We start from the raw sequence: 22,121 nt of genomic DNA, 5'->3' as shown, positions 1-22,121 counted from the left end.
CTCTCTTTTCTAGTAAAGAATAACCCCAAATCCTCCTCATGGGACTATTCTAAGGCAATTTGGAGGTGAGACAGGAGTTGCCATCAGCATCAAGGCAAAATGAAAGCTTCAGTAGTTCCTTTCCCCCTCTGACCTGACCCCCTCAATCTTAGTCCTAAAGATAGTAGGAATCCCCCACCTGTGAGGCTTGCAGGGTTTCGGGTGTGGGACCCTAAATTCCCTAGGGCCTAGTGTTTGCCCAGAGGGGAAGGTGGCCTGCAAGGGAGCCAAGACCCAGTAGTTCTTCAACTGGATTCTCCCATTCCGCACCCCAGAAATTGGGGGAGGGTAAAGCCGGATCCCAGCCTTTCCCGCCCAAACGCCTGCTGGTCCAAGTTTCCAAGCGCCGGTCCAGGCGCTCTCCAGGGGGTTCTCTGGTCTTTAATGAAGGAAACTACAGGTTTAGGGACCTTTTACTTTCAATTCAATTTAAACAGATTTTCTGAAAACCAGTCCTCCAATCCTCTTTCTGTTCGCCATGTCTATTCTTTAAATTTAAACAATGCAGGGTTTGCAATCAAATAAATGCTTTTTACATTTATTCAGCTCTGAGAATCTAGCTGTAGAGAGGTACCATCCTTCAGAGTTTTGCCCTATTATTGAGGCTCTGCTGAGCAAAATAATAACAACAACAATAATTCATCCCGTGTTTTCCAGGTTCCCTAAAATATTCCTGAATTTTGAATTGAGCTATCAGAACTCAAATACAAGAAACGAAATAACCTTCCCCCAAATGTTTCTCTCTTTCTCTCTTTCTTTGTGCTCTTGAGAAGATTCCAGGTTGCCTGCGGCGCCGAACAGGCAGAAAAGCGAAGAGGAAGCACCCGGCGGTCGGCGCGGCCAGGCTCACGGCGGCCGGGATACACTCACACCAGCCTGGTAAATTCGCACCGCTCTCGCAATCGGGAGTCCTTTTGCCCCATTTTTAAGGTTTATACGGGTCGCCTGTGTCAATTTAGAGTGAGACAAATTAAATCAAATGAAAGTAAAATAAACGGAAATAAAAATAAAGGAATAGCTCTTGACAAAAAAAAAAAAAAAAAGTTTGCCAAATGAGCAGAAAGCTGGGTGCGGGTAGTTCCTCTGGGCCGGGCGGGAGGCCTCTGCACGCGGGCCTGGCCTCTTCCCAACACGGCCCAAGAGGCAGGACTGGATTTGGGTGTTCACCTTCCATTACCATCCGCCCTTCTTTCTCATAAGGCCTAGCATTTTGCATTTCACCTCTGTATTTGTAGCCAGGGGGGCTGCTCAGACCCCTCAGCCTTTTTCCAAGGCCTGCATAAGAAAGAAAGTTTGTGGGATTGCAAGATTTTTCAATTTTGTTTTGTTATATTTTATGAGTGTGTGACTGAGCATATGGGATCATGGATATATTTACTTGGGGACAAATGTGAATCTCTGTTTATAAGCCAATGTGTGAATGTGCATTGGTATCTATCAGTGTGTCTGAGTGACTGTGAATGTGTGTTTACTTGTGAGTGTGTGTGAACTTGAATGCATTTGTTCTGGGCATGGAGCCCTGATTGTATGAATGCCCGTATGTTCATTTGTGAACACATGAATATGGTTGTGTTTATTTGTGACTGTATGTGACAGTGTATATATGTGTGATGTCAGCCTGTGTGTGTGTGTGTGTGTGTGTGTTCGTGCACACTGGTATATATCAATATATGTAAAAGAGTGTAAAGGGAATATATGTGCATATGTAATATTGGGGTTCACAAGTTGGCAGTCCCTAGAGCAAGGGGCCTGGGGGGCAGAGAGCAAGCCCATACAGAAAAGACCTGCTACAGAAGGATGAAGGGAAGGATTCTGGGTCACCCACCCATTACTAACCCTAATCCCCTCCCAACCCCTGGGAGACACAGAAAACAGGGCACCTGCTTATTTTTAATTGTGTTTTATTTTTTCATTCTTCAGATACACATAGAATGTAAAGAGGAGCACCCGTGGGGCGCAGGGAAGTGTTGGTGGGAGCAAGGAGCAGTAATCAGGCAAAGGTGGGACACTCCAGCTACTACTGAGCTACTGGAAGGGTCCTTAGGGCTCCCTAATGCCCTTTTGGTGTTGCTACTAGGAAGGCCAAGGCTCAGGTGCACGGGTGGGAAATAGGCTGCACTCCTCCAGACCCACAGTCCACAAAGACAGCATCCAAGGGGGTTTACAAAACAGCAAAAATTTGCAAAGACCTTACAATAGCCACATAGAAAAGGGGAGGCAAATTTTGAAAAGCTACAGAACAGTAGATATTGTACAAAAAACGAACCCAACAGTTTCCTATAGGTAGTATATTTTTTACAGTGTTGAGAAACCAAAATTTCACCTTTTTCTCTCCATTTTTTTAAATGCTTTCATTTAAATAGTTTTTTTTTCACCCTATTCACTTGAGTTTCCTAGTTCAGTTCCCAGAACTGGAATTCTTCTTTTCCTTGCTCTTCTCTACCTTCTTCTGTCCTTTACTCTTCCTCATCCTCCTCTGCTTCAGCCTTGTCCTGGCCGGTGATTCCCGGGCCTGCGGTCTTATTTTCCTTTTTCCACTTCATGCGCCGGTTCTGGAACCAAATCTTTATCTGTCTTTCGGTGAGGCAGAGCGCGTGCGCGATCTCGATGCGCCGCCGCCGGGTCAGGTAGCGATTATAGTGAAATTCCTTCTCCAGCTCCAAGGTCTGGTAGCGGGTGTAGGTCTGGCGGCCTCGCTTACGGTCGGTTCCTGTGCACGGTATTTAGAGAAATATCAGTGAGTGCGGAAAACCTTGTGAGTAACCATCTCGCTCAAACCTAGCAGGGTATTTGAAATCTATAGATGGAAAAAGTCCATTTCCCCACTAAAGCAAATACTTGCTTTCCATATCCTAATCCATACTTCATGCTGTCCCTCAATGTGAAGAACTTTCCTTAGCCCTCCAAAGGTAAACACTTCCATTCTTTTTTCAGCCTGGAGCTTCTGAAACTAGGAAGACCTCACCTGCTGGCTCTCTGAGGCGCTGTTCCTAAGGGGTTTTTATACGGAATGAGGGGAGTTAATCCTCGGTCTTCTCTGGGTCCAGGGGCTCCAAGCATTCCCTTTTGAATGTTGACACTAATGGTCTTTGGGGTAAGGTTGGAAACTATACAAGTGACCTTGGAGTAGGGTTCCAGGCCTTGCCTATTTCCCAGGAAGTTAGGAGACAAAGAGGCCTCACAGGCTGAGGGAGGTGAGAGGGTGTTGCACAGTCTGTTGTGGAATGAGGAGGAGGTGAAAATTTGCAGATATCTTGGAGCATGGAGTTGGTCTGGAAATAGCTGCCCTCTGATGATTTTTTTTTCCCAGTACGTGGCCAGGGTTCAGCTAAGGCCTGGCTGCAGTCCCTGCCTGCCTGTCTGCCTTCCTGCCCACCCACCTGCCCAGACAACCTGTTCTCCAAAGCAATCTTTGGGCCTCCAGGACAGCAAAGGGGGTGAAAATAGACAGCAGCCTGGGATAGAATGAAACATGGTGTATATATGTGGTGGGGACTGAAGGGTAGATGGGAATCTCCTAACTTAGGCCCAGAATCCTGAGGATACTTGGGGGAGGTGCTGGCATCAGCCCTTCTGGAAAAGAGACAAGGGGGGGAAAGTAACTAAGGGCCCTAATTCCAACTCAAATAAAAGCCAAGTTGAAATGTTTATGAGCAGAAAAATTAGGGCTTTGATAAATCAAGTAGAAAGACAGTTGAATGAGGGAGCAGGTAATGGGGACCATGACCACCAATCCTGATGATGTAAGAACTGGGCTCCTCTTGGCCCCCAACCATGGCTAGGTTAGGAGCTTCTGACTACAGGCTTGTAGGGTCTTCTGGATTGTAGGGTTGGTGTTCAAGTCCATCTGTCCTGGGGTAGTGTGATATATATATATATATATATATATATATATATATATATATATATATATATAAATAAATAACCAGGCTTGGCAGGAAACGTAATAGAAGTCCTGGTCTCTTAGGGCTCCTGAAGTAGCTATTAGGTGGCTCTGCACTGAGGCTTGATTTGGCTCCTTGGAGTCCAAGCCCCTCCCCCAAGAGGAGACTCACCCTTCTAATGACACCTCCAAACTTGTTGGCCAATTCTCTAGGTGCCTAGGAGCCCCAGGAAGGAACCTGGGACAGCTAGCTATATTTCCATGAAGGCTCTGTCTTTTCTTTAGTTTTCCTGCCCCCCCCCAAATTCATTGGAGGATTAGGAGCCTCATCTCTCTTGATTTCTGCCCCCCCCCCCCCGCATCTCTGGCTCTGTGTCCCTGGCTGGGTCCTCAAGTCTCCTACCCACTCCTCCCACCAGGCCTCTAGAGCCCACCTCTAATTGTTCTAATGGGAATAATAGGGGAACGGGGTTGGCTGGGAAGGAAGGGGGAGGGGAGAACTGCTTAACGCTATGGCCCCCTCCCCCATACCTTATCCAAGCTGGGATGGAGATGGGGGACACACCCAGAGCTGAGATCCCAGGCGGAGAAGGGGGGGGGGAGAGGGGGAAGACCCTAATGGCTATTCTCTGCAAACCCCAGCCTTCCTTCTCAAGACAAACGGCCTCGTCTCCAACCCGTGCCGGCGCTGCTGATAAATATTTAAAGCTAAAAGGCCTGAAGGAAGGGTAGGGGGCGGGCTGGGGGCTCTGCGCGCCGCGGCGTCGGCGAAGAGAGATCCGCGGGGAAGCAGAGCAAGCCTGAAAGCACCGAGGAAAAATGAGGGTGGGGGCAGCGCGCCAGGTCGCAGCCAAGCGGGGTGCCGCTTTTCCAGGGCCGATCCCGGGCGCGCGGAGCACTCTGGACGCGGAAAGGGGCGCCTGGCCCGGAATGGGGCACCTTCAGGGGAATGTGCCCGGGCCGCTGCCACTAGGGATGGCTCGGTGCGCTGTGTTACCTGAGCTTCGCATCCAGGGGTAGATCCGGAAGTTACTCTCGGCCGCCAAGTCCGAGTCCCTCTGCTCCTTGGCGCCTGCCGCTTTGGCGGAGTCGCCGGGACACACCCCGGAGAGGTTCTGCTCAAAAGGCGCGCAGTGCATGTTGAAGGAACTCGGCTCGAGCCCGTAGCCGGCCGCGTAGACGCCGGCCGCGCTCTGGCCCGCCATGCCCCCCCCGCCGGGGTACAAGCCCTGCATCGACGAGGCGAAGGAAGTGCCCGAACCCGCTCCATAGCCCGGGCGCTGGGGGTTGGAAGCAAACGCACAAGAAGTTTGTTCGGGGAAGGCTCCGGCAGCGAAAACCGAACTTGCCGCTGGATATTTAGAAAATAAAGCATTCGCATAATACAATGAACTCATAATTTGGCCGGATGATTTGTAGGCAGGGACGTTTTAGTGTCGGTTTTACGAGATTCCTTGATATATTACAGAATTAGAGTCCAGATTTACACCAAAAAGGACCCCCTTTTTCCTCTCCAGACCACGTGACTCACACCCACGTGACATCCCCTCTGCCAATGGCCTGACGGTCTCCCCACGGCTCCCGGTAATGTGGAAAAAATTGTGTGGCGTTAGATTTATAAAATATGATCAATAATGAATGGGAAAGCCGAACTCTGTGGATTGGCGTTGGGGGCTCAAGGGCCGCTGTCGACCCCCGCGGGCTGGAGGCAGCTTGCAGGCGAGATTTGGGGAGGAAGGAATTGAGTTCAAGGGAAAATAAATAACCTCTGAGCAATCCGTGTTGTCACCCCCCACCCGTTTCCCCCAGTCCGTTACCGAGCGAAAGACAAACGCAGAGATTGAATGCGCGCAACTTGGTGGGTGGGTAAGGGCACATCAGGTCTTTATTAATTCGAGCTAATTCATCTCCGCTAAGCCTTTAGGAGAAGTTGGTCCGATTCTCCCAAGGTGAAGAACGAGGTGAGCATGGCCTCACGGCTCTCTCTCTCTCTCGGTGGCCCACATATACTGTCGGAGATGGAACAAGGCTTCGTAGGTGCTCTAAGGCAAGGGATCCAGCCCACGGGCGGACACTGTGCTTTCTGATGGCTAAATAAAACGGATTGGAAAGTTTGAAGGAAAAAAAAAAGGAATGGGGTGGGGGTGGGGTGAGGAGAGAAAGGAAGGGAGGAAGCAGGTCTGGGGCTCGGGCTCTCTGCTTTCTCGGTTCCGGGAGGCGGATGCTTCAGCCGAGCGTGGCTGCCAGAGAAGCAGAGGCAGAGAAGGAAGGAAGGCGGCGAGCCACCGCCTCGGAACTGGGCAAAGAAGGTCACATCTCAGAGAGCCAGAGGTGGGGAGGAGGATCTCACCTCCCCTCCGGCTCCCGCCCTCCACCAAAGTCTGAGAAAAATAAAAATATAAGCGTGCTCAGCAGCCCTGCACTTTCATCTTTATCCGCCCCCCTCCCACGGGAGGACACACACTGAAACAAAGAGAGAAGTGGCAGGGGATACAGTCACCAACTGGGCGCATCTCTTCTTCAGCGCGGCCTGGGCGCTGGGGTCTCTGGGGCCGGCAACCTCGGAACGCGAGGGGAGGGGGTTTCTCTGGGCTCCCTCCCTCGTCCCTCTCTCCTCCAATCACATGCAGCCGCCTCCCTCACCCCCTGCGCCCCTGGGCCGAGGGACTCGCACCACCTGCCTCCAGCCCCCGCCCCTCCTCTCTGCGCCTAGCCTCAGCGGGCCCAGAAGCCTGCTGACCCGCACTGCGAGGCGCCTGGGAGCAAATGAGGAGCGCGGGCCGGGCGGGTCTCAGATTCTCGCTTGTAAACTTTATTGTAACTCTTCCGCCCTTTTCAGGCGCAGACAACAGAACAAAGTATAGAGGAACAACAAAATATATAATTAGCCCTCCCTCCCCCCCATAAAGCAATTCACGGATACAGGATACATTCTCTTCACAGTAAACCTAAGAACACTTTTAACAATTGCCCACAGCGCGCATGCTAACTAAAGTAATCTCTTTTGAGAAACACTTAAGACAAAATTGTCAAACCAAAGGGGGTGGGGAGGAAAAGAGAGAAGCAAGAGAGAAAGCCAGCGAGCTAGGCAGAGCAGCAGGGAGAGAGGGGTTGGGAGGGGAAATGAGGACGCGGCGAGAGAGGGAGAGGGAGAGAGAGAGAGAGAGAGAGAGAGAGAGAGAGAGAGAGAGAGAGAGGGAGACAGAAAGAATTACGGCGTGAATAGGCAGTTTCATGTTGTTGGGAGAACTTAGCAGAAATCAGTACCTTCGGTCATTACAAAGAAGCACGTTCAAAGGAAATAAAGACCATTGCACAAGGAGGCTTTTTACACGGGGCGGGGGTGTGGGGGTTCAGTCGGGCCACGGCCGCTCACCCTCGAAGGGCGAGGGAGTCCTTGCTTAAAATCCTTGTCTTCCCCCCACCCCGCCCCGGCCCTCAAGAGAAGGGAAGGAGATCCACGGTAGCTCACACACAGAAGCTATTACGAGATACTACCACTAGCGGGGACTGGCGCGGCAGGGGACGCTGCGGTGGGAGGCCTGGCTCCTGGCCCCGCTCGCAGGGCCAGAGCTCTCTGAGGCGGGGGCGGGCGGGCGGCGGCGGCTACGGCGGCGGCGGCGGCGGCGGCGGCGTGGGGGGACCCGCGGACTTGCGGGCGGCCGCGGCCCTGGTAGTCCCAGCTGGAGCCTACTTCTTGTCACCCTTCTGCGCTTCGCCCTCGTCCGCCGCCTCTGGGGCCCTCTCCAGCTTCTGTTTCTCCAGCTCCTCCTGCTCGCATTTGCTGCTGGGGAACTTGTCTTTGTTATTCTCTTTTTTCCACTTCATCCTCCTGTTCTGGAACCAGATTTTGACCTGTCTCTCTGTCAGTCCCAGCGCATGCGATACCTCGATCCGCCTCTTGCGAGTCAGATAGGGATTAAATAGGAACTCCTTCTCCAGCTCCAGGGTCTGGTAGCGGCTGTAGGTCTGTCGGCCTCGCCTGCGTCCGGCGGCTGCTGGGAATGGGGGAAAGGGCGAGACGGAGGGGAGGGGAGGGGAGAGTGGGGGAGGGGGCAGAGACAGAGAAGGTTGGAAGATTCGTGAATCAGCCTAGTAGACCAGTATAATAAGAGCAGGGGACCTTCTACCCCGGGCGGGGTGGGGGGGTGAGCATGGAGGCATCGGTCAGCAGGGGGGGGGGGCGAGGAGAATTAGACACCACTGAATCTAAGGGAGTCAGAAAAGGGGAGCCCCCTCCTCTAATAGCCAGCACCAGAGTTGGGTGGGGGGTGGTTGAAATCTATTAAAAGTACCATAAAGTTTAGAAGGAAGGATGTGAAGGGGGGATAAGAATAAAAAAGCTGTGGTGGGGACGAATGGACCCACCTTGAAAAGCCCCCAGAGCCTCTGCCCCCAGAAGAAAAGTTTCTTCAGGGTAATTAAACTATAAAGCAATTGAGAAGTGCAAAAGTTGAGAGCGCCCCCACTCCCACCACCCTTTTCTGCACTACCCCCCATAAAACAGTAAAAGGGGAAAAAAAGGAGGGGAAGAAGAAGAAAAGTAAAGTAGGGTGAGGGGTTTATGGCTTCAGGAAATGTCGCTTAGCGACCCCCCTTCAAAGGAAACAAAAAGGGAAGAAAGGAAGGAAGAAAGAGAGAGAGAGAGAAAGAAAGAGGCGTAGGAAATTGGAATAGAGCCGACAAGTCTTGCAAGAGCTGGAGGAAATGCTCCCCTGGCCTGCCCAGCCCCCTGACCGGCCCTGGGCCCTCCCGGCCCCTTCCTGCCCTGGCCAGCCCCTAAGGGAGCTCACCTTGCGGGCGCATCCAGGGGAAGAGCTGTGTGGGCGACGGGCTCTGCTCTGAGCCCTCGGCCTCCTCTCCCAGGCCGCTGGCGGCGGCGAGCTTGCAGTCTGCGTACTGCACCAGGTCTGGATCTTGCGCACCGAATAGGCTCTGGCGCTGCAGCGGGTCGTAGCCGTAGAAGTTGCCCGGGTCCCCGTGGCATGCCACGGCGCACGGGTTCTGCTGGTAGGGAGCCGTGGACAGCGACGATGGCCCGTGGTAGAACTCCTGGATTTGCGACGGGTGCTGGAAGCTGCCGCCGCTGCTGGGACCGTACACCACGGTGGGTCGGCCGCCCAGGTCCTGGGCGAAGCCGCAGTCATAATAATTGGGGCGCAGGGACTCCCCGGTTTTGTATTTGGAGAACAGTGAGTTGACGAAATAAGAGCTCATTTTATTGAATTTTGAGGCGGCGGCGGCGGCGGCGGCGGAGGCTGTAGTTGGGGGCTGTTGGGGAGGGGGTGGGGAGGGGGAAAGGGAGGGAGAGAGAGAAAAAAAAACGCGGATTCGCCGGCTCCTAGTCACCCTCGCCAGGAAAGGAGAGGGAAAGGGAGGAGGAAAAAAAAAAGAAAAGAAAGAAAAGGCGAAGAAGATCTCGAAGCCGCCACACTTTTTGTGATTTCCAGGAATAGAAAAGGACAGAGAAGCCTCCAAAAGTCTAAGCTTGCATGGCAGCCGCGGCTCACTCGCCCTCCCCCCACCCCCCACCCCCCAAACAAAAATATACCGCCACTTAAAGAGGTCCTCGCTTTACATTTCGAAGAAGGGATGCCAGTTCATAAACAGTTTTCGGTGATTTACTTCCCTGCAAATGAGTTGTTTCATATTTTGCACTGTCTTTTCATGATCATTTGCATCCATTAGAGACCCCGCATCCTATTGGCTTCTCCGTACTCCTCCCGGACAGAACGCAGAGCGAGGGTGAGAGCGAGAGAGAGCGAGCGAGAGAGAGAGCTAGAGCGAGAGAGCGCCAGGGAGTGAGGAGAGAGCGAAAAAAAAAAGGAGGGGAAGAAAAAAAACACCCAGGGAGAGAGAGGGGAGAGGGGGAGAGAGAGGGGGAGAGGGAGAGGGGGTGAGAGAATGAATACGGATTAAATCTGTTTAACTACCTACATTAATGAGATATCTCTCGCCTCACAACAAATCAAATACCTTCGCAGACCACCCCCAAAGACTGATATGGGGGAGTCACGGAAAAAACCACACACACACACACACACACACACACAACGCGCCAGGCGTAGGCACGCTGTTAATTTCGAGATTTTAACGAGGCAATTGGAGTCTTTCTAAATGTCAGGGTCGCTTCGGAAAAATGTAAAAGAACACGGTTTAATTGCGCCGAGTTTTAAAAGGTCCTATAAATGTAATTGGTATTTTAATACAAGTTATCAAATCATACAGCTTCCTCTCCTAAACATATTTTCAAACAAACGAGGTAGTCATATTTAAAGCTTTAATGATCAATTTCCTTATTATTGATAAAGGTTTAACTATCGTGTGGAGGGAATTGGCTGGGTAACCGGCCCCCCAAAAACGGCTGTAAACTCTTTAACAAACTATAAAACGCAATAAAGCCGGAGTCTGTTGTTGTTTATGCCGCAGCGCATAAAAGCTGTTAGCATTTTACGAGTTCTTTCCTCTACAGCTATAAAACTGCAGCTTCGATCGCCCCCGCCGCCCGACTGCAGCACGGTGGGGGTGACGAAGCCGAAATGAGAACGATTATGGTTTTTTTTTCTTTTTTTTCGGTGCAAACGGTTGACTTTTCCTAGACTTTCACCTCCTTCAGCCGTGATAGGCACCTGCCCCCACCCGCTCTCTGGAGACCCCAAACTTGTCCCCCTCTCTGCCACACCCAGGCCACTCGCAGAACTTTCCCTCATTAAACAAACAAGAAAGGATTTTCTGTGGAGGAGTCTGGAAGGTCTTGGAAAGGGACTGATAGTAGAAACTTTCTGGTTAATGGGCAGTGGTGAAGCCCAGAGCAAAGTTCACCCTGCAACTGCTAATTCTGCAGCTTTGCACAATCTCTACTTATTGGGGGAATGCTAGGGCAGAAAGGGGTCCCCTGAAGGCACTTTTGCCCAGTCAACTCTTTGCATGGAAGACAAAATGAGGGGAAAGGGTCCTGATACCACCAAAGGGGTGGCACCTCACAGGGCTGCCCCACACCTGCGACTAGGCCTTGGAACCTAGTAACCAATCCCAATGGGCATCCAACCTTCCTGGGCCAATCCCTCACACCTTCTATGTGACCTTCCCTTGAGAGGACATTGCCAATCCCATCAACCACCAAAAGAGGGAAAGGCAATGGAGGCTGATGCTAGCCACCCAAACCCTGGTGACTGGTCTTGGTTACTATTGTTCTATGCCCTCCACTGCCCCAGGCAGTGGCTGTAAGATATTTGCTCTGGAGAAGCACTTATTATTCCTCAGGCTCCTCATGGCCCTTTGAGTTACTATCACTACCCCCACTGACCTTGGAGTGGAGGGAAGTGGGATAGAGCAAGACCACTGAGGTTTCCATCTTCTCTCTTTGTCCCTTGGGCAGCCTGTAGTTAAACCTGTCCTCCCTGCAGATCTGGGCACCTGAGCCCTGAAACCCAGAATGCAGAACCAAGCTGATGGTGTGCCACACTCTCAGACCCACCGCCTCTCTACATACCTGGCCTAGCTGTGGTGGTACCCAGACTTTAGAAGGCCCCTATCTGTCAGAACCAATGGTTTCCTGAGGTGTCTGATAGGTGAAGGGAAAAAAAAAAAAGGAAGGAAAGACAAGGAGAAAAAAATCTGGAAGCAAAGGCAGAAGTGGCCTGACAAATACATACAATCCATTGTTATTCAGGAAAAGAGTGATTTGCTTTTAGAGACCTTTTGAGGAATCCCAATCTTTATAAAAATGAAACTAGCACCTTTTCTGAAGGAAAGTTACCACTGGGGTCACCCAGTTTTTCAAAAGTGAATCCAGAGAATGGGAGAAGAGCAAAAGGGGAGAAGGGAGAGAGAAGAAAAAGAGGAGAGAAGGGACAGGAAGAGGATCTGGAATTTTCGGGAGGCTGAGGGGGCGGTAAGGCAGCAGAAGGCAGAGTCAAGTTGTTGAGGGAGCGAACATTTTTATCAAGTGCGGGGGATTTTATGGTCATGATTTGAGGACTTACCAGGGAGGTAGAAATTCAATGGCTTGTTCTAAATCATCCCTACACCGTGCCAGAAATTTCTGACGGAAGGAAAATGTTTCTATTATAAGAAGAAAAAAAAAAACAAGAAAAAGAGAGAAGATAATTTATAAACACCTAATGGAGCATAGATTTATTTGTGAAGCTCAAGTTAAGAAGAAACTCCACTTTTCTCTTTGCACCCGGTTCTGGGGAGAAAAAAAAAAGAGGTTGGGGTAATTTTGCGGGGTTGGTTATCTATTTCTCCTGCAGGTTTATCAGAGGGGAGGCAGGGATCTGGCGGCTTCGGGAGGAATTTGGAAATTTGGATTTGAAGGTGCTGTGGGCAGATACAGCGCCGATGCCAGAACGAAAAGTGCTTGAGTCAGGCCTTCATCTGCTAAATTACATAAAGACCGGCGCCCCTAAGGTTTGCCTGGGCAGGGGGGCAGCAGAGCTGGTCCCCCCCCCCCCCCGCGCGCGGGAGCCACAGCTCTCACCTGGAAGCCGAGGAACGCGGGAGGGAACCGAGCTCCTGCCCCCTGCCGCAGTGTCTGCGCCCACAGCTATCCGAAAACGCGCTTTTCCCGACCCCCGACCCCGACCAACTCAGGGAGTGTGGAGCATCCAGAGGAGATATCCGAACCTTCCCGCACCCGCCGCCCTGAGGAACTCATACCCTGCGCCTGGGTCGCCAGGCGCGCGCCCAGCCCAGACCCGGACTGGTACAAAGGCTCTGGAGCCTGAGCTCCAGCGGAGCGACCCCGGGGGCCCAACCGCTTGGGGAACCTCTGAATCCCCATAAAAGCCAAGACTGCATTCCTCCCCAAACTGCCCCATTTCCGGACTGGCTCACCAGGTTCCCTCTCCAGCCAGTGTGGGCAGCCCTCCTCCTGGCAGCTTCCTTTCCATCCGACCCTCTTCTGCGGGTTTGTCCCTCTCACCTGACCTGATCACCCGCATCCGTCGACATTCCGCTTGCTCCCCTGGACGGAAAATGTCATTTTCCCAAGTTAATTCTCTTTGATTCGGACCCATTATTCCTATTATTACTCTTATTCCCCGTTTTTACGCATTTGTTGCCCATCCGAACAGAGCCACTGGGCGAGAAACACTGAGCCCCCATGAGGGAAATTCAGAAAATTGACCATTTGAGGGGAGGGGAACACTACTATATCTGAAATCTATAAAATGGGGTGGAAATACCATAATGAACCCTATATTTTTATTACGTGCAAATTATTCATGACTTTTGGTAGCGCTCAGTTCATAGATTGAGACCCGAACAAGGTGCGGTGTTGGAATAAACCAGAGTCGGTAGGCGCCGCACCAGAAATTTTCACGTGGAGCAAGGGTGCCATCTAGCGGCATTTTTGCAAAAAGGTTCCCACCACCGGTTCTGCCAGGTTCTCTGAGAGCCAGCCACCACCGTGAGAAGCGAGAGAAACTTTCATTATTAATAGAAAAGGGGGAGGGAAAGAGCGGGCTAGAGAAAAGTCATCGGAATCACGAAACGGTTCATGAAATTGTGCAGATAAAGTAAAAGAAAAAAAACACGGGAGGAAGAAAAAATGAAGTTATAAGCTTTTTTCTTTCTACTTTCAGCCCCCCGCCTGCAACCAGCCCCTTCTACAGAAGACCGCCAAGCAGTGCGCCTTTATGTCCCTAAAAGGGGGAGTCAAGCATTTCTCAACCCCCACACTATTGTTTCAAATTCAGACGAGTAACAATTGGGCTATTTGTGGGGGGAGAAGAGGCCTGAGAGGAGGGGATAGGACTGTAAAAGGATCAAGAGGCTGCCCTCTCGCCCAGACGTCTGGCCTTGCCAGACTTGTGTGGGGTGTGTGTGGGTGGGTGTGTGTGTGCGCGCGCGCGCGTGCGTGAGCACGAGGGCGAGTGTGTGCAGGGCCTTCTTGCTTAAGACGCCTGATTCTGTGTGTGGGGGGTGAAGAACAAAGACAAGAGTCCAAATTGCAACCTATGAAGCATTTTCAACAACAAAATGTTACTCTCCTTCTCTTTTCTCTCCTCTTTGTCTCCTGGGGTGGGCTTCCCAAACCTGGAGTCCTGGGCGACTGAGGGTGGGAGCTGCTGGAGAGGGGGCCCACCCATTCCCCTTCTCCGCCAGGCAGGGAGTCCAGGCCCAGCTGCGGCTTTCTCAGCTCCGGAAAGTTTCCCCTCACTGTTTGCTTTGCTGCTGTTTAGTTTCTTAACCTTCAGAAATTTATACGCTATAAACTTTTATAGCGGTCATATTCTTTTATTGCTGCGCACACGGCATTGAATTCCTCTCCCGGCTTTTCTCTGCCTCGCACTCTCCCGGTCTCCCTCTCTGAATTTCTCTTTTATGACAACTGATTTCCCCATCTCCGGCTTACTACCATGCGCATCTTCGCCTTTGTTTGTCTTGAAAGAAGCCACCGGGCTGGGGACCCAGGAACTGCCGCCCGAGGCCACTCCAGGCTCCCTCGCCCCCTTTTCCTGCAGCACTCCGATCGGCTCCAGCCTCGCCTTTTGCATTTCCTTTGAAGAAACAAGCTGACTCCTTGGCTCAATCTCAGCGCCGGCTGAGCCAACGGAGCCTGGGATGGCCAGGCAACCTAGTCTACACCAGCTATAAAGCCAGATTCATTTCCATCCCTAACGGAACCCTCCTCGGAAGGCGTAAGGGAACCTCGCTATCTCTGCCTCTCTAAGAGGATCACTTCATCCTTTCGTTAGAGAGGGGTAGGCCTGGCATTTTGCAGGCTCTCTTCACTGGGGCCAGTCTTTGTCTCCACCTCTACCCCAATCCACAGGGTCTCCGCGGGTTGCAGTGTGGCAGGGGTGGGCCCATGAAAAGCTCCAGCAGGAGGCAGCCCCGGGAGCGCCGGCCCCATAGCAGTGGAATCCTAAGGCTTGGAGAAGAAAGGCAGGGATCCCCCAAAATGGGATGTTTGTAAAAAGCCCTGACTGGGACACTGCAGTCTGAGAGGCCCAAAAAGGGCCTCTTGAAATCAAGCTTAATTCTGGGGACTATTTGGGAAGATAATTCTTTTTTTTCCAATGGAGACATTTGTGTTCCACATTCAGCCCCTACCCAACCAGCATGCCTCAGAACAAGGCTGCTATTCCATGGCTCTAAAAACCGGGGTGGGGGTGGGGGCAAAGAACCCTATGTGGCTGCTCAAATAGGTTCTCAAGCCTGGAACCTGTCTAGACCAGTCTACTCTGCTGCAGGGAATAGCAGAGAGGGTATTGCCTTCCTCCCTTGCATGGTATTTTAAAGTGCCCAAGCCAAAGTGGTGATCTCAGTTGCCTGAGAGAAGAGCCACTTCCAGGAGTTATAGAGCAGGCCTTGCCTTCCCTCTGGCTCTCCAGACAGTGGGGAGGTCTCCAGAGCAACTGTCTGGTGGAAGACCCCCTGCTCTAGGAAGACCCAGTCCCCTCTCCAAACCGCAGATATTTCTTTTCTTCCTCTTCCAGTCTCCTAGTGCTCTTGTTGAATGGCTCTTACTCAATTTAAACACCTTGGGTCATAATCAGCTAGCTGTCAGCTCCACCAGTGAGTGCCCAGAGGTCTGTAGGGTCTAAGAAGAAACTTAGGGAACACAGCAATCTTTTTTCCCAAGCTATGCTTTTAGCAACTGAGATCTCTACCTATGGTAGACGACAGCCAACACAGAATGAGACTCAGGAGAGATTTATTTTCTAGAGTGATATATATTTTTTGTTCTTTTTCTTTTTTCTTCCAAAACAAACAATTAGAGCTCTAGGCCCCCTGCCCTCCCCACTCCCACCCACAACCCTCCCATATAAGCAACAACTTAAAACAGTCGAGACAATCTCCCCCAAAGAAATCACAAAACACAAGCACAATTTCACAACAGCCACAACAATGCAAAAAAAAAAAAATCTACTGGAATGCCCCCTTGCAGGGTTAGGAGAAGCAGAAGCAAGAGTCCTGGAATTGAGGGGATTGAGTAGTGGGCAAGCAGGGTAGGGGAGAGGAAGCAGAGAGTGAGCTTCGCCTGATGCTTAGTTGAGATTTTGCCTCTTTCCTTTGCACGCGGGAACTGTTCCCCAGAAGGATGCACAGAACCAGCCACACAGAGCAAATCACCACCCAGGCTGGTGCAGTGGGAAGTGAAGCCCAGTGCTGGAGTGGGCAGTCTAACGGTTCTTCCTTGTGTGTCAGGAAACCCAGTGGGATGAAGAGAGATGCGACAGCTCAGTGCCCTGGGGCCATAGCTCCTCCCTGTCCCCTATAGCTTACTCCAGAAGAAAGCTGGGAAGTCGATTCACAATAAATTCTCAATCCGAGTCTCCAAACCTGGCTTTCCTGTCTACAATGGGGTTGACATGGGAAGGGTGGGTGAAGGGTTGAGGGAGTGTTCTAGAAGGGGCAGCTTGACTCCCTGGTGCAAGGTGGATTTAGCTGAACAGAGTTGATTTCAGAGCTGAAGGGGATGCAGAAGAATGCAGGGCTGTGCAGAGCAAGAAAAGCTACAGTCTCTGTCAAGTGGGGCACAGATGAACAGGGGAGGACATTATCAAGGCTCTACAACCCACAGTTTGACCTTCTTTTGTTGGAAGGTGAGGAAAACATCATGCAGAATTAACATTTCCTGCAACAAAATGTATATGGAAGGGGCTCCATCTAAGATAACTTCATAAAACCACTTACTGCCTTTTCTTGCCCTTTCTACCCTACCACCTTGGGGACTAGGTTGTCCCCATCTGCCACAGGCGGTGTCCTGGGGTATAGTTGGCAATTCCATGTGGGATGGTATTGGGATGCTGAGACTTTAGGCTGCAGCACCTCGCTCAGGCTTCTGTCTCTAGACATCTTCCTGGTATATATTTGTATCTAGGGTAGAAACCCAAGCTTGCCTGATGATTTGAGAGCTGTTCTGCCAGACTTGGTGTGTGATGTTTGCACTTAGAGTGTCATTTCATTTGACTTAATTTCACCAATTTACTGTGAACTCCAAACTTTATGCCTGCAGGCGTTTACTAGGCTGTGTGAAGTTGGCGTGTCCCTGGGTGACTTCTGCTTAGGTGCAGAGAAGGAAAAGGCGGACTGGAAGTGAGGGGTTAGGACTTCTCAGGAAAATTACAGGGGATTCTAGGAGTTTGACTAGCATCTTTCTTTCCTGGTGGCCCATCCCTTTCTTAGGAACCAACTACTTCTATCTTCTAACTTAACAAAACTTTCTTCTGACATCCAGGAAGAAGGGAGGGACAGGTATGGGCAAAGGAAAGGAGGCAGGCTCTAGGTGCAGTTGAGGGATTGTGGAAGGAAGCCCTTCCCCATTCACTTGAATACATCTCAGACAGCACTGGCTTTCCAGCCATCACATAAATAAGAGCGAGATGGGGAAGGGCTGGGAAAGGCTGGGACGGGCAGGGGTGATCTTTACTCCTTGCCCTGCTCCTTATTCATTTTCTTCATTTTCATCCGCCGGTTCTGAAACCAGATTTTGACTTGTCTCTCACTCAGATTGAGGAGTCTGGCCACTTCGTGCCTGCGGTCCCTGGTGAGGTACATATTGAACAGAAACTCCTTCTCTAGCTCCAGCGTCTGGTATTTGGTGTAGGGACAGCGCTTTTTCCGGGAAGAGCGGGCGTGCAGCCAGTTGGCAGAGGGATTGGCTGAAAGAGAAGCAGGGATAGAATCAAAGGAAGGAAGGGGGTGAAGGGCCCCAGACCAAGAAGTGCACCCTTGGTCTCCTCTCTCCATCTGACATTGGAGAAGAGCACCTGGGCCTTCAAGCTTCCAGACAAGGTCCCACAAATGGGCCAGCAGCCACTATAGACACTTTAGAAAGGATGAAGCCAAACTTGTGCCTAGGCTTCCTCACATACTTTCAGAGCTTCAAGAATGCCTCAAGTTCTCTCAATCTATTTCCACTTGGATCCAAACTGGTAGGACTCAGGTCAGAGCCCAGCATGTCTGGAGCCCCACCATCAGCACACTAGAATGGCTAGGTGAGGTCAGCCTGAAGGATCCCTGGCTCTAGGTCTGAGAGGAGAGATGAGGAATTGGGAGAGGGAGAATGGCTTCTCTTCAGTCATATCCAAGAGATCCCCTAGTACACCCTGCCTTGATCATGAGAGAGCTTGCATCTCTAGGCCACATGGCAGCAGGCATGTGTAGCTACATAGATATTCCCCCTCCCTGCCACCACACACCACAAATATTGGTCCACACTTAGAGCCGCAAACATTCAGCACACTCCAATTCATGAGCAACCCAATTGCAACCATTTATCAACTCCAGCCTCTGGACAGGGAAGCACTAGGGCTCACAGATTACTTATGGCTGCAATAGCCTCTTCTTTTCTGCTGCTCAGCTTGCAGTTTGGTTAACACAAGTTCAGGGAAACTGGGGAGCAAAATTGCTCCAGTCCCAAGGTGGAGAGCCAGAGATAAGGTAGGGGTAACAGAGAGCCCTTCACAGCACATCTAGCCTTTTAATTGGTCCTGTATATGTGGAAGGGGACAGATAAAGGGGGCAGATACTGAGTTAAAGAAGGGCAAAAAGAGGAAACAAAAATATATACAGGGTTCTCTTTTTCTCTTTACAATCTTTCCCCAGACCCTAGAACTCAGAAAAGTTGCCAAATAAAGCTGAGCTAATTAAAAATAATATCCACCCTCTCCCAGCTTCCTTCTCCCCAAATGAAAAGCATTGAATTAAAAAAAAATATTCAGTTCATCCTACACTAAGTACCATGTCTTACCAATTTGCAGCACTATTTTCTTAATGTGATTGTCTGGGATGGGACCCACAGCCGCATTAAATATGAAAGAGGGGGAAAAAAACTGTTAATAATTGATCCTAGCCAAATGGCCGCCTTGCAATAATGGGCTTTCCAGGCAGTTTGGGGGTATGGGGTGGTGGTGTCTGGGTATGTGAGGGAGGGTTTGGGAAGAGCTGTTTCCCCAAATGCCAGTTCTTATGGTTTGACCTGGCTGGTTGGAGGTGTGGGACCCACAGGAGCCTGGGGAGAGTGGGGCAGCTTTTTACTTTTTGCAGGCGAGGAGCTCCAAAGGTTCAGTGGACCACTCTATTGGTGGGATCTGGTGCGGCGCACAGAAACTAAAAATCTGACTCCTTACTCCCCCAAAAGATTAAGAAGTGAGGACTCAACCCACCGGCATGCATGTAGGTTATTGTTTGGGGCTAAGAGCCCCCCAATTGACTTGCCCTTCTCTGCTTAAAAAATTCGAGAACCCTCTCCTCCCAGCCAGCAGCACCTTCTGGAAATTAGCCAGACTTGGGGTTCTGACAGGGGTGCTATTGAGAAGGAGGCGAGGAGAAATTCCCCAGGAAGGGTAAAGTTCTCCGCCTCTCCTCACCCGTCTTTGCCCCCACCACTCTTCTCCCTGGGGTCTCTTCGGGATGTCACCTTCTCTGCTCTGGCGGTGGGCCCCGAAATTCGGAAGTGATTCCCCGACTCCCCGAGAGGCGGACAGCCTTGGCTGGGGCTAAGGAGCCCCGCGGAGAGCAGCGGGAGCCACAGAAAAGGAAGCGGCAACCCGAGCGAGGATGCCTGATAAGGGGAGGGGGCCACCGGAGGGAAGGCTCCCGGGGAGGGGCCGGCGCATCCGGGGAGGGGGCTCAGTCACCGCATCCTGGGCTTCCCCCGCCCCTCCCGGCGCCGGCTGCGGACCCTGCGCGGCTACTGCGCCGCGAGATCTGCTAGGAACAATCCTCCGCCAAGCTGTTGCATCGCAAATAAAATCCTAATGAGCCCCCTCCCCCTTCCCCTTGGCCGGCTTTTACGGTCTGCGCGTGGCTCGGGGAGCTCTGCTAGCCGCGCGGTCCGGGGCAGCCCCGTACGCTCCGGTCGGTGCCGGCGCAGGGTCTTGGCCTCACTGGCCATCAGCCCCGAGCTCCTCCAGCTCCTCTCCCGGCTGTTGCGGGTCTTATCCGGCTTTCAACCGGGGCCTCGGGGAAAGAGGGGGAAGGGAGGGTGAGAGACCAGCGAGTTGGTCCCTGAGCCCCAGTTCCCCACAGGACTTGGGAGCAGTGGGGGCGGCGTTGCTCAGCGGTTTCAGTCTCCCCTTCTAGGGCATTCGGCATTTTCCTCTCCCTTCTTCCTTCCTGCTTCCCTTCCTTCATCTTTCCTCGACCCCGAGCTCTCTCCGGCCATCGCCGCGTTTTCCCTTCACATTGTCCCAGTTTATTGCTTCTCCCCTCCCCTCCCCCTCGCCTGGCCTTCGGCCTGGGTATTTCCTCACTTTTTATAACTTACTTTGATCCGGCCTCTCTTTGTCCTCGCTTCCTTCGCAAATTTTATTGTCCCCGTAGCCGGGTCTTTGATTAGACAGGACGGCCTCCCTGCCCGCCGAAGTTTCCAAACTGTACTCGGGCGTGCCCTGTTTGAGCAGCTCCCCAGGCGCGCCCAGCAGCGGCTCCGCCTTCACCGCCGCCTGGCCCTGCCCCGGGGCAGCTTCGCCGCGAGGCGCGGGCTCCAGCCAGGTGCGGAGGTACCTGCTCTCGGCCGGCGGGACGCCCTGGGGCTGGATGTAGGGGTGGTAGACAGACGGCAGGCTTCCGGACGCGTGCGGGCTCAGCGGCGCCCAGGAGGCGCCGAAGACCGGCGCTTTGGGCTGGAAGCTGCACGAGGGGAACTCCAGGTGCTCCGCGTGGCCCGGCTGCCGCGGGCTCGCGTACTGGCCGGAAGGAAACTTGGCTGGAGGCGCGTCCTCACTCTCGTGACTTATGATCGAGTCGACATAATAGCTGCTAAGCGTCCCAGAAATGGACATTCTCAGACATTATCCGGGCGCTCGCAGGGGGAAGGGAAGCGCTCGCGCGGCGGCGCCCAAGCAGGGAGAGGTGGCACCCGGACCGGTGTGAGGGCTTTCGGACGCGACCCCCCCAACCCCCCACCCTCCCACCCCCACCCCCTGCTCAACTTCTCAGCCAACAAAGTACAGTGGAGCAGCCCGGCTCAGCGCTCCTTGCAAAATGATTGGTCAAAGTTTTTCCGACTGCCTGATAAAGCGTCAGCTCCGACATAAATCAATCGGGCGAGGGGGCTGCGCTCTCGCTGTCATCCGTCCGCACTGCATTCCATATCGAGGATGGATTGTTTTATGCTGATGCAATGTGCTATCACGTCAGGGCTCCGGCGGCCACGTAACCCCAGCCTGAGCTGCTGGCCGCCCGGCCTCCTCCCGCCTTTGCAGGAAGGGGGGGGTATTCTCGACATGGGGCGGCGGGGGCGGAGGAGAGGCGGAGGCAAGCAGCGGGCTGCCGTGCAAGGGGGACGGCAGCAGTGGAGCCCTCTCCCTAGGCGGGTCGGAGAGGGAGGGAGGGAGAGCACGCAGAGGGAGAGAGAGAGAGCGCCCCAGCCCCGGGAGCAGCCAGAGAGGTCCCACAGGATAATTAAAGAGGAGGTAGTTCTGCCCCCCCCAACACCTCCACCTCCACCCCGCAGGCCCTCATTTCCTCTTCTCTGTCCCCTTGACAGAAGATGTTTATTAAACAACAGCAGCAGCAGCAATCCACAGGAGATGAAGTGCAAGGGATGGGGGAGAATTTGGGGATTTTATAGGGCGTTATCATCTTTGGAGGGGGTTCAGGTGCACTATTTGGGGGAGATTTATATGACTGGGAGCTTCCCCTTCTTCCACAGTGGCACAGGGAGGAGAGAGGGGAATAAAATGGGATGAATGTTCAAGGACCCATTCACTATGTGTACTGAAATTAGAACCTGCCAGAGGTCAAAGGGATTCATTAGGCCCTGGAAACTGGAGCCTCCAAAAGAGTTTAATACAACTAACCAAAGTCTTTAACTCCTTTAAATTTCTCGGGTCTTTTTGGATGTGTGGGGGCCTGATATTTCTACTTTCCTTCAATGAGAAACTTCCCAGGCCCCTAAAATTGGGCAGATGAGGGAGCTAAATAAAAGAGGTTAAGTTAGTTCCCTTGAGGTGTCACGGAGTGGAGGCTTGGGAAAGGGTCCCCAGCCAGAATGGGAAGAGGTCCCATTCCACCCAGAAAAGGAGGAGCAGAGGCCAAATATTCCACCCTCCTGTCCAGCTCTTCTAATTCGGATTGTCCTTCTGGACGACTTACAAACACTGGTATAGGGCACCAACGTGAGCAGCAAGCCCCCAGGGTTAGTCTCTCCCCCACCCGTTGCTTTCCCTCCCGCTGATCCCCTCGCTGGAGCTTCCAAATAGTCCGTTTTATTAGAATCTACTCCGAGGCCCAGAGA

At 52.3% G+C, this 22,121-nt stretch overlaps 3 protein-coding genes across 6 annotated transcripts; all 3 read right to left on the bottom strand.

Annotated features, from left to right (window-relative positions):
* Nucleotides 1-2,387: 2,387 nt before the first annotated feature.
* Nucleotides 2,388-5,402, bottom strand: HOXB7 (homeobox B7). The gene is made up of 2 exons (XM_081272796.1): nucleotides 4,920-5,402; nucleotides 2,388-2,749 (listed from the first exon to the last, which is right to left on the bottom strand). The coding sequence occupies exons 1-2, from the start codon at nucleotides 5,317-5,319 to the stop codon at nucleotides 2,496-2,498; spliced, it is 654 nt and encodes a 217-aa protein (XP_081128922.1). The 5' UTR covers nucleotides 5,320-5,402; the 3' UTR covers nucleotides 2,388-2,495.
* Nucleotides 5,403-6,749: 1,347 nt separating this feature from the next.
* On the bottom strand, nucleotides 6,750-9,139 carry HOXB8 (homeobox B8; the record flags this gene model as incomplete). Of its 2 annotated transcripts, none has more annotated exons than XM_081271703.1 (2): nucleotides 6,750-7,920; nucleotides 8,716-9,139. In XM_081271703.1, 2 exons carry the CDS (start codon nucleotides 9,137-9,139, stop codon nucleotides 7,613-7,615), a joined length of 732 nt encoding a protein of 243 aa, XP_081127829.1. In that variant the 3' UTR covers nucleotides 6,750-7,612. The 2 variants fall into 2 exon arrangements, with proteins under 2 accessions (XP_081127829.1, XP_081127830.1); XM_081271704.1 differs by having other exon boundaries at nucleotides 6,750-7,917.
* Nucleotides 9,140-11,907: 2,768 nt separating this feature from the next.
* Nucleotides 11,908-20,758, bottom strand: HOXB9 (homeobox B9). 3 transcript variants are annotated; one of them, XM_081271702.1, is made up of 3 exons: nucleotides 20,148-20,758; nucleotides 12,761-12,890; nucleotides 11,908-11,986 (listed from the first exon to the last, which is right to left on the bottom strand). In XM_081271702.1, coding segments are annotated over exons 1-3 (648 nt in total). In that variant the 5' UTR covers nucleotides 20,665-20,758; the 3' UTR covers nucleotides 11,908-11,985. The 3 variants fall into 3 exon arrangements, with proteins under 3 accessions (XP_081127828.1, XP_081127827.1, XP_081127826.1); XM_081271701.1 differs by lacking the exon at nucleotides 11,908-11,986 and having other exon boundaries at nucleotides 12,694-12,890; XM_081271700.1 differs by lacking the exons at nucleotides 11,908-11,986; nucleotides 12,761-12,890 and adding an exon at nucleotides 15,706-17,538.
* Nucleotides 20,759-22,121: the final 1,363 nt, after the last annotated feature.

Source organism: Spermophilus citellus (genome assembly GCF_964194105.1).
Source record: "Spermophilus citellus genome assembly, chromosome: 17".
NCBI classification, from domain to species: Eukaryota; Metazoa; Chordata; class Mammalia; order Rodentia; family Sciuridae; genus Spermophilus; species Spermophilus citellus.
Note: the sequence above shows the minus strand (reverse complement) of the source record. Positions and strands in the feature narration are given on the sequence as shown.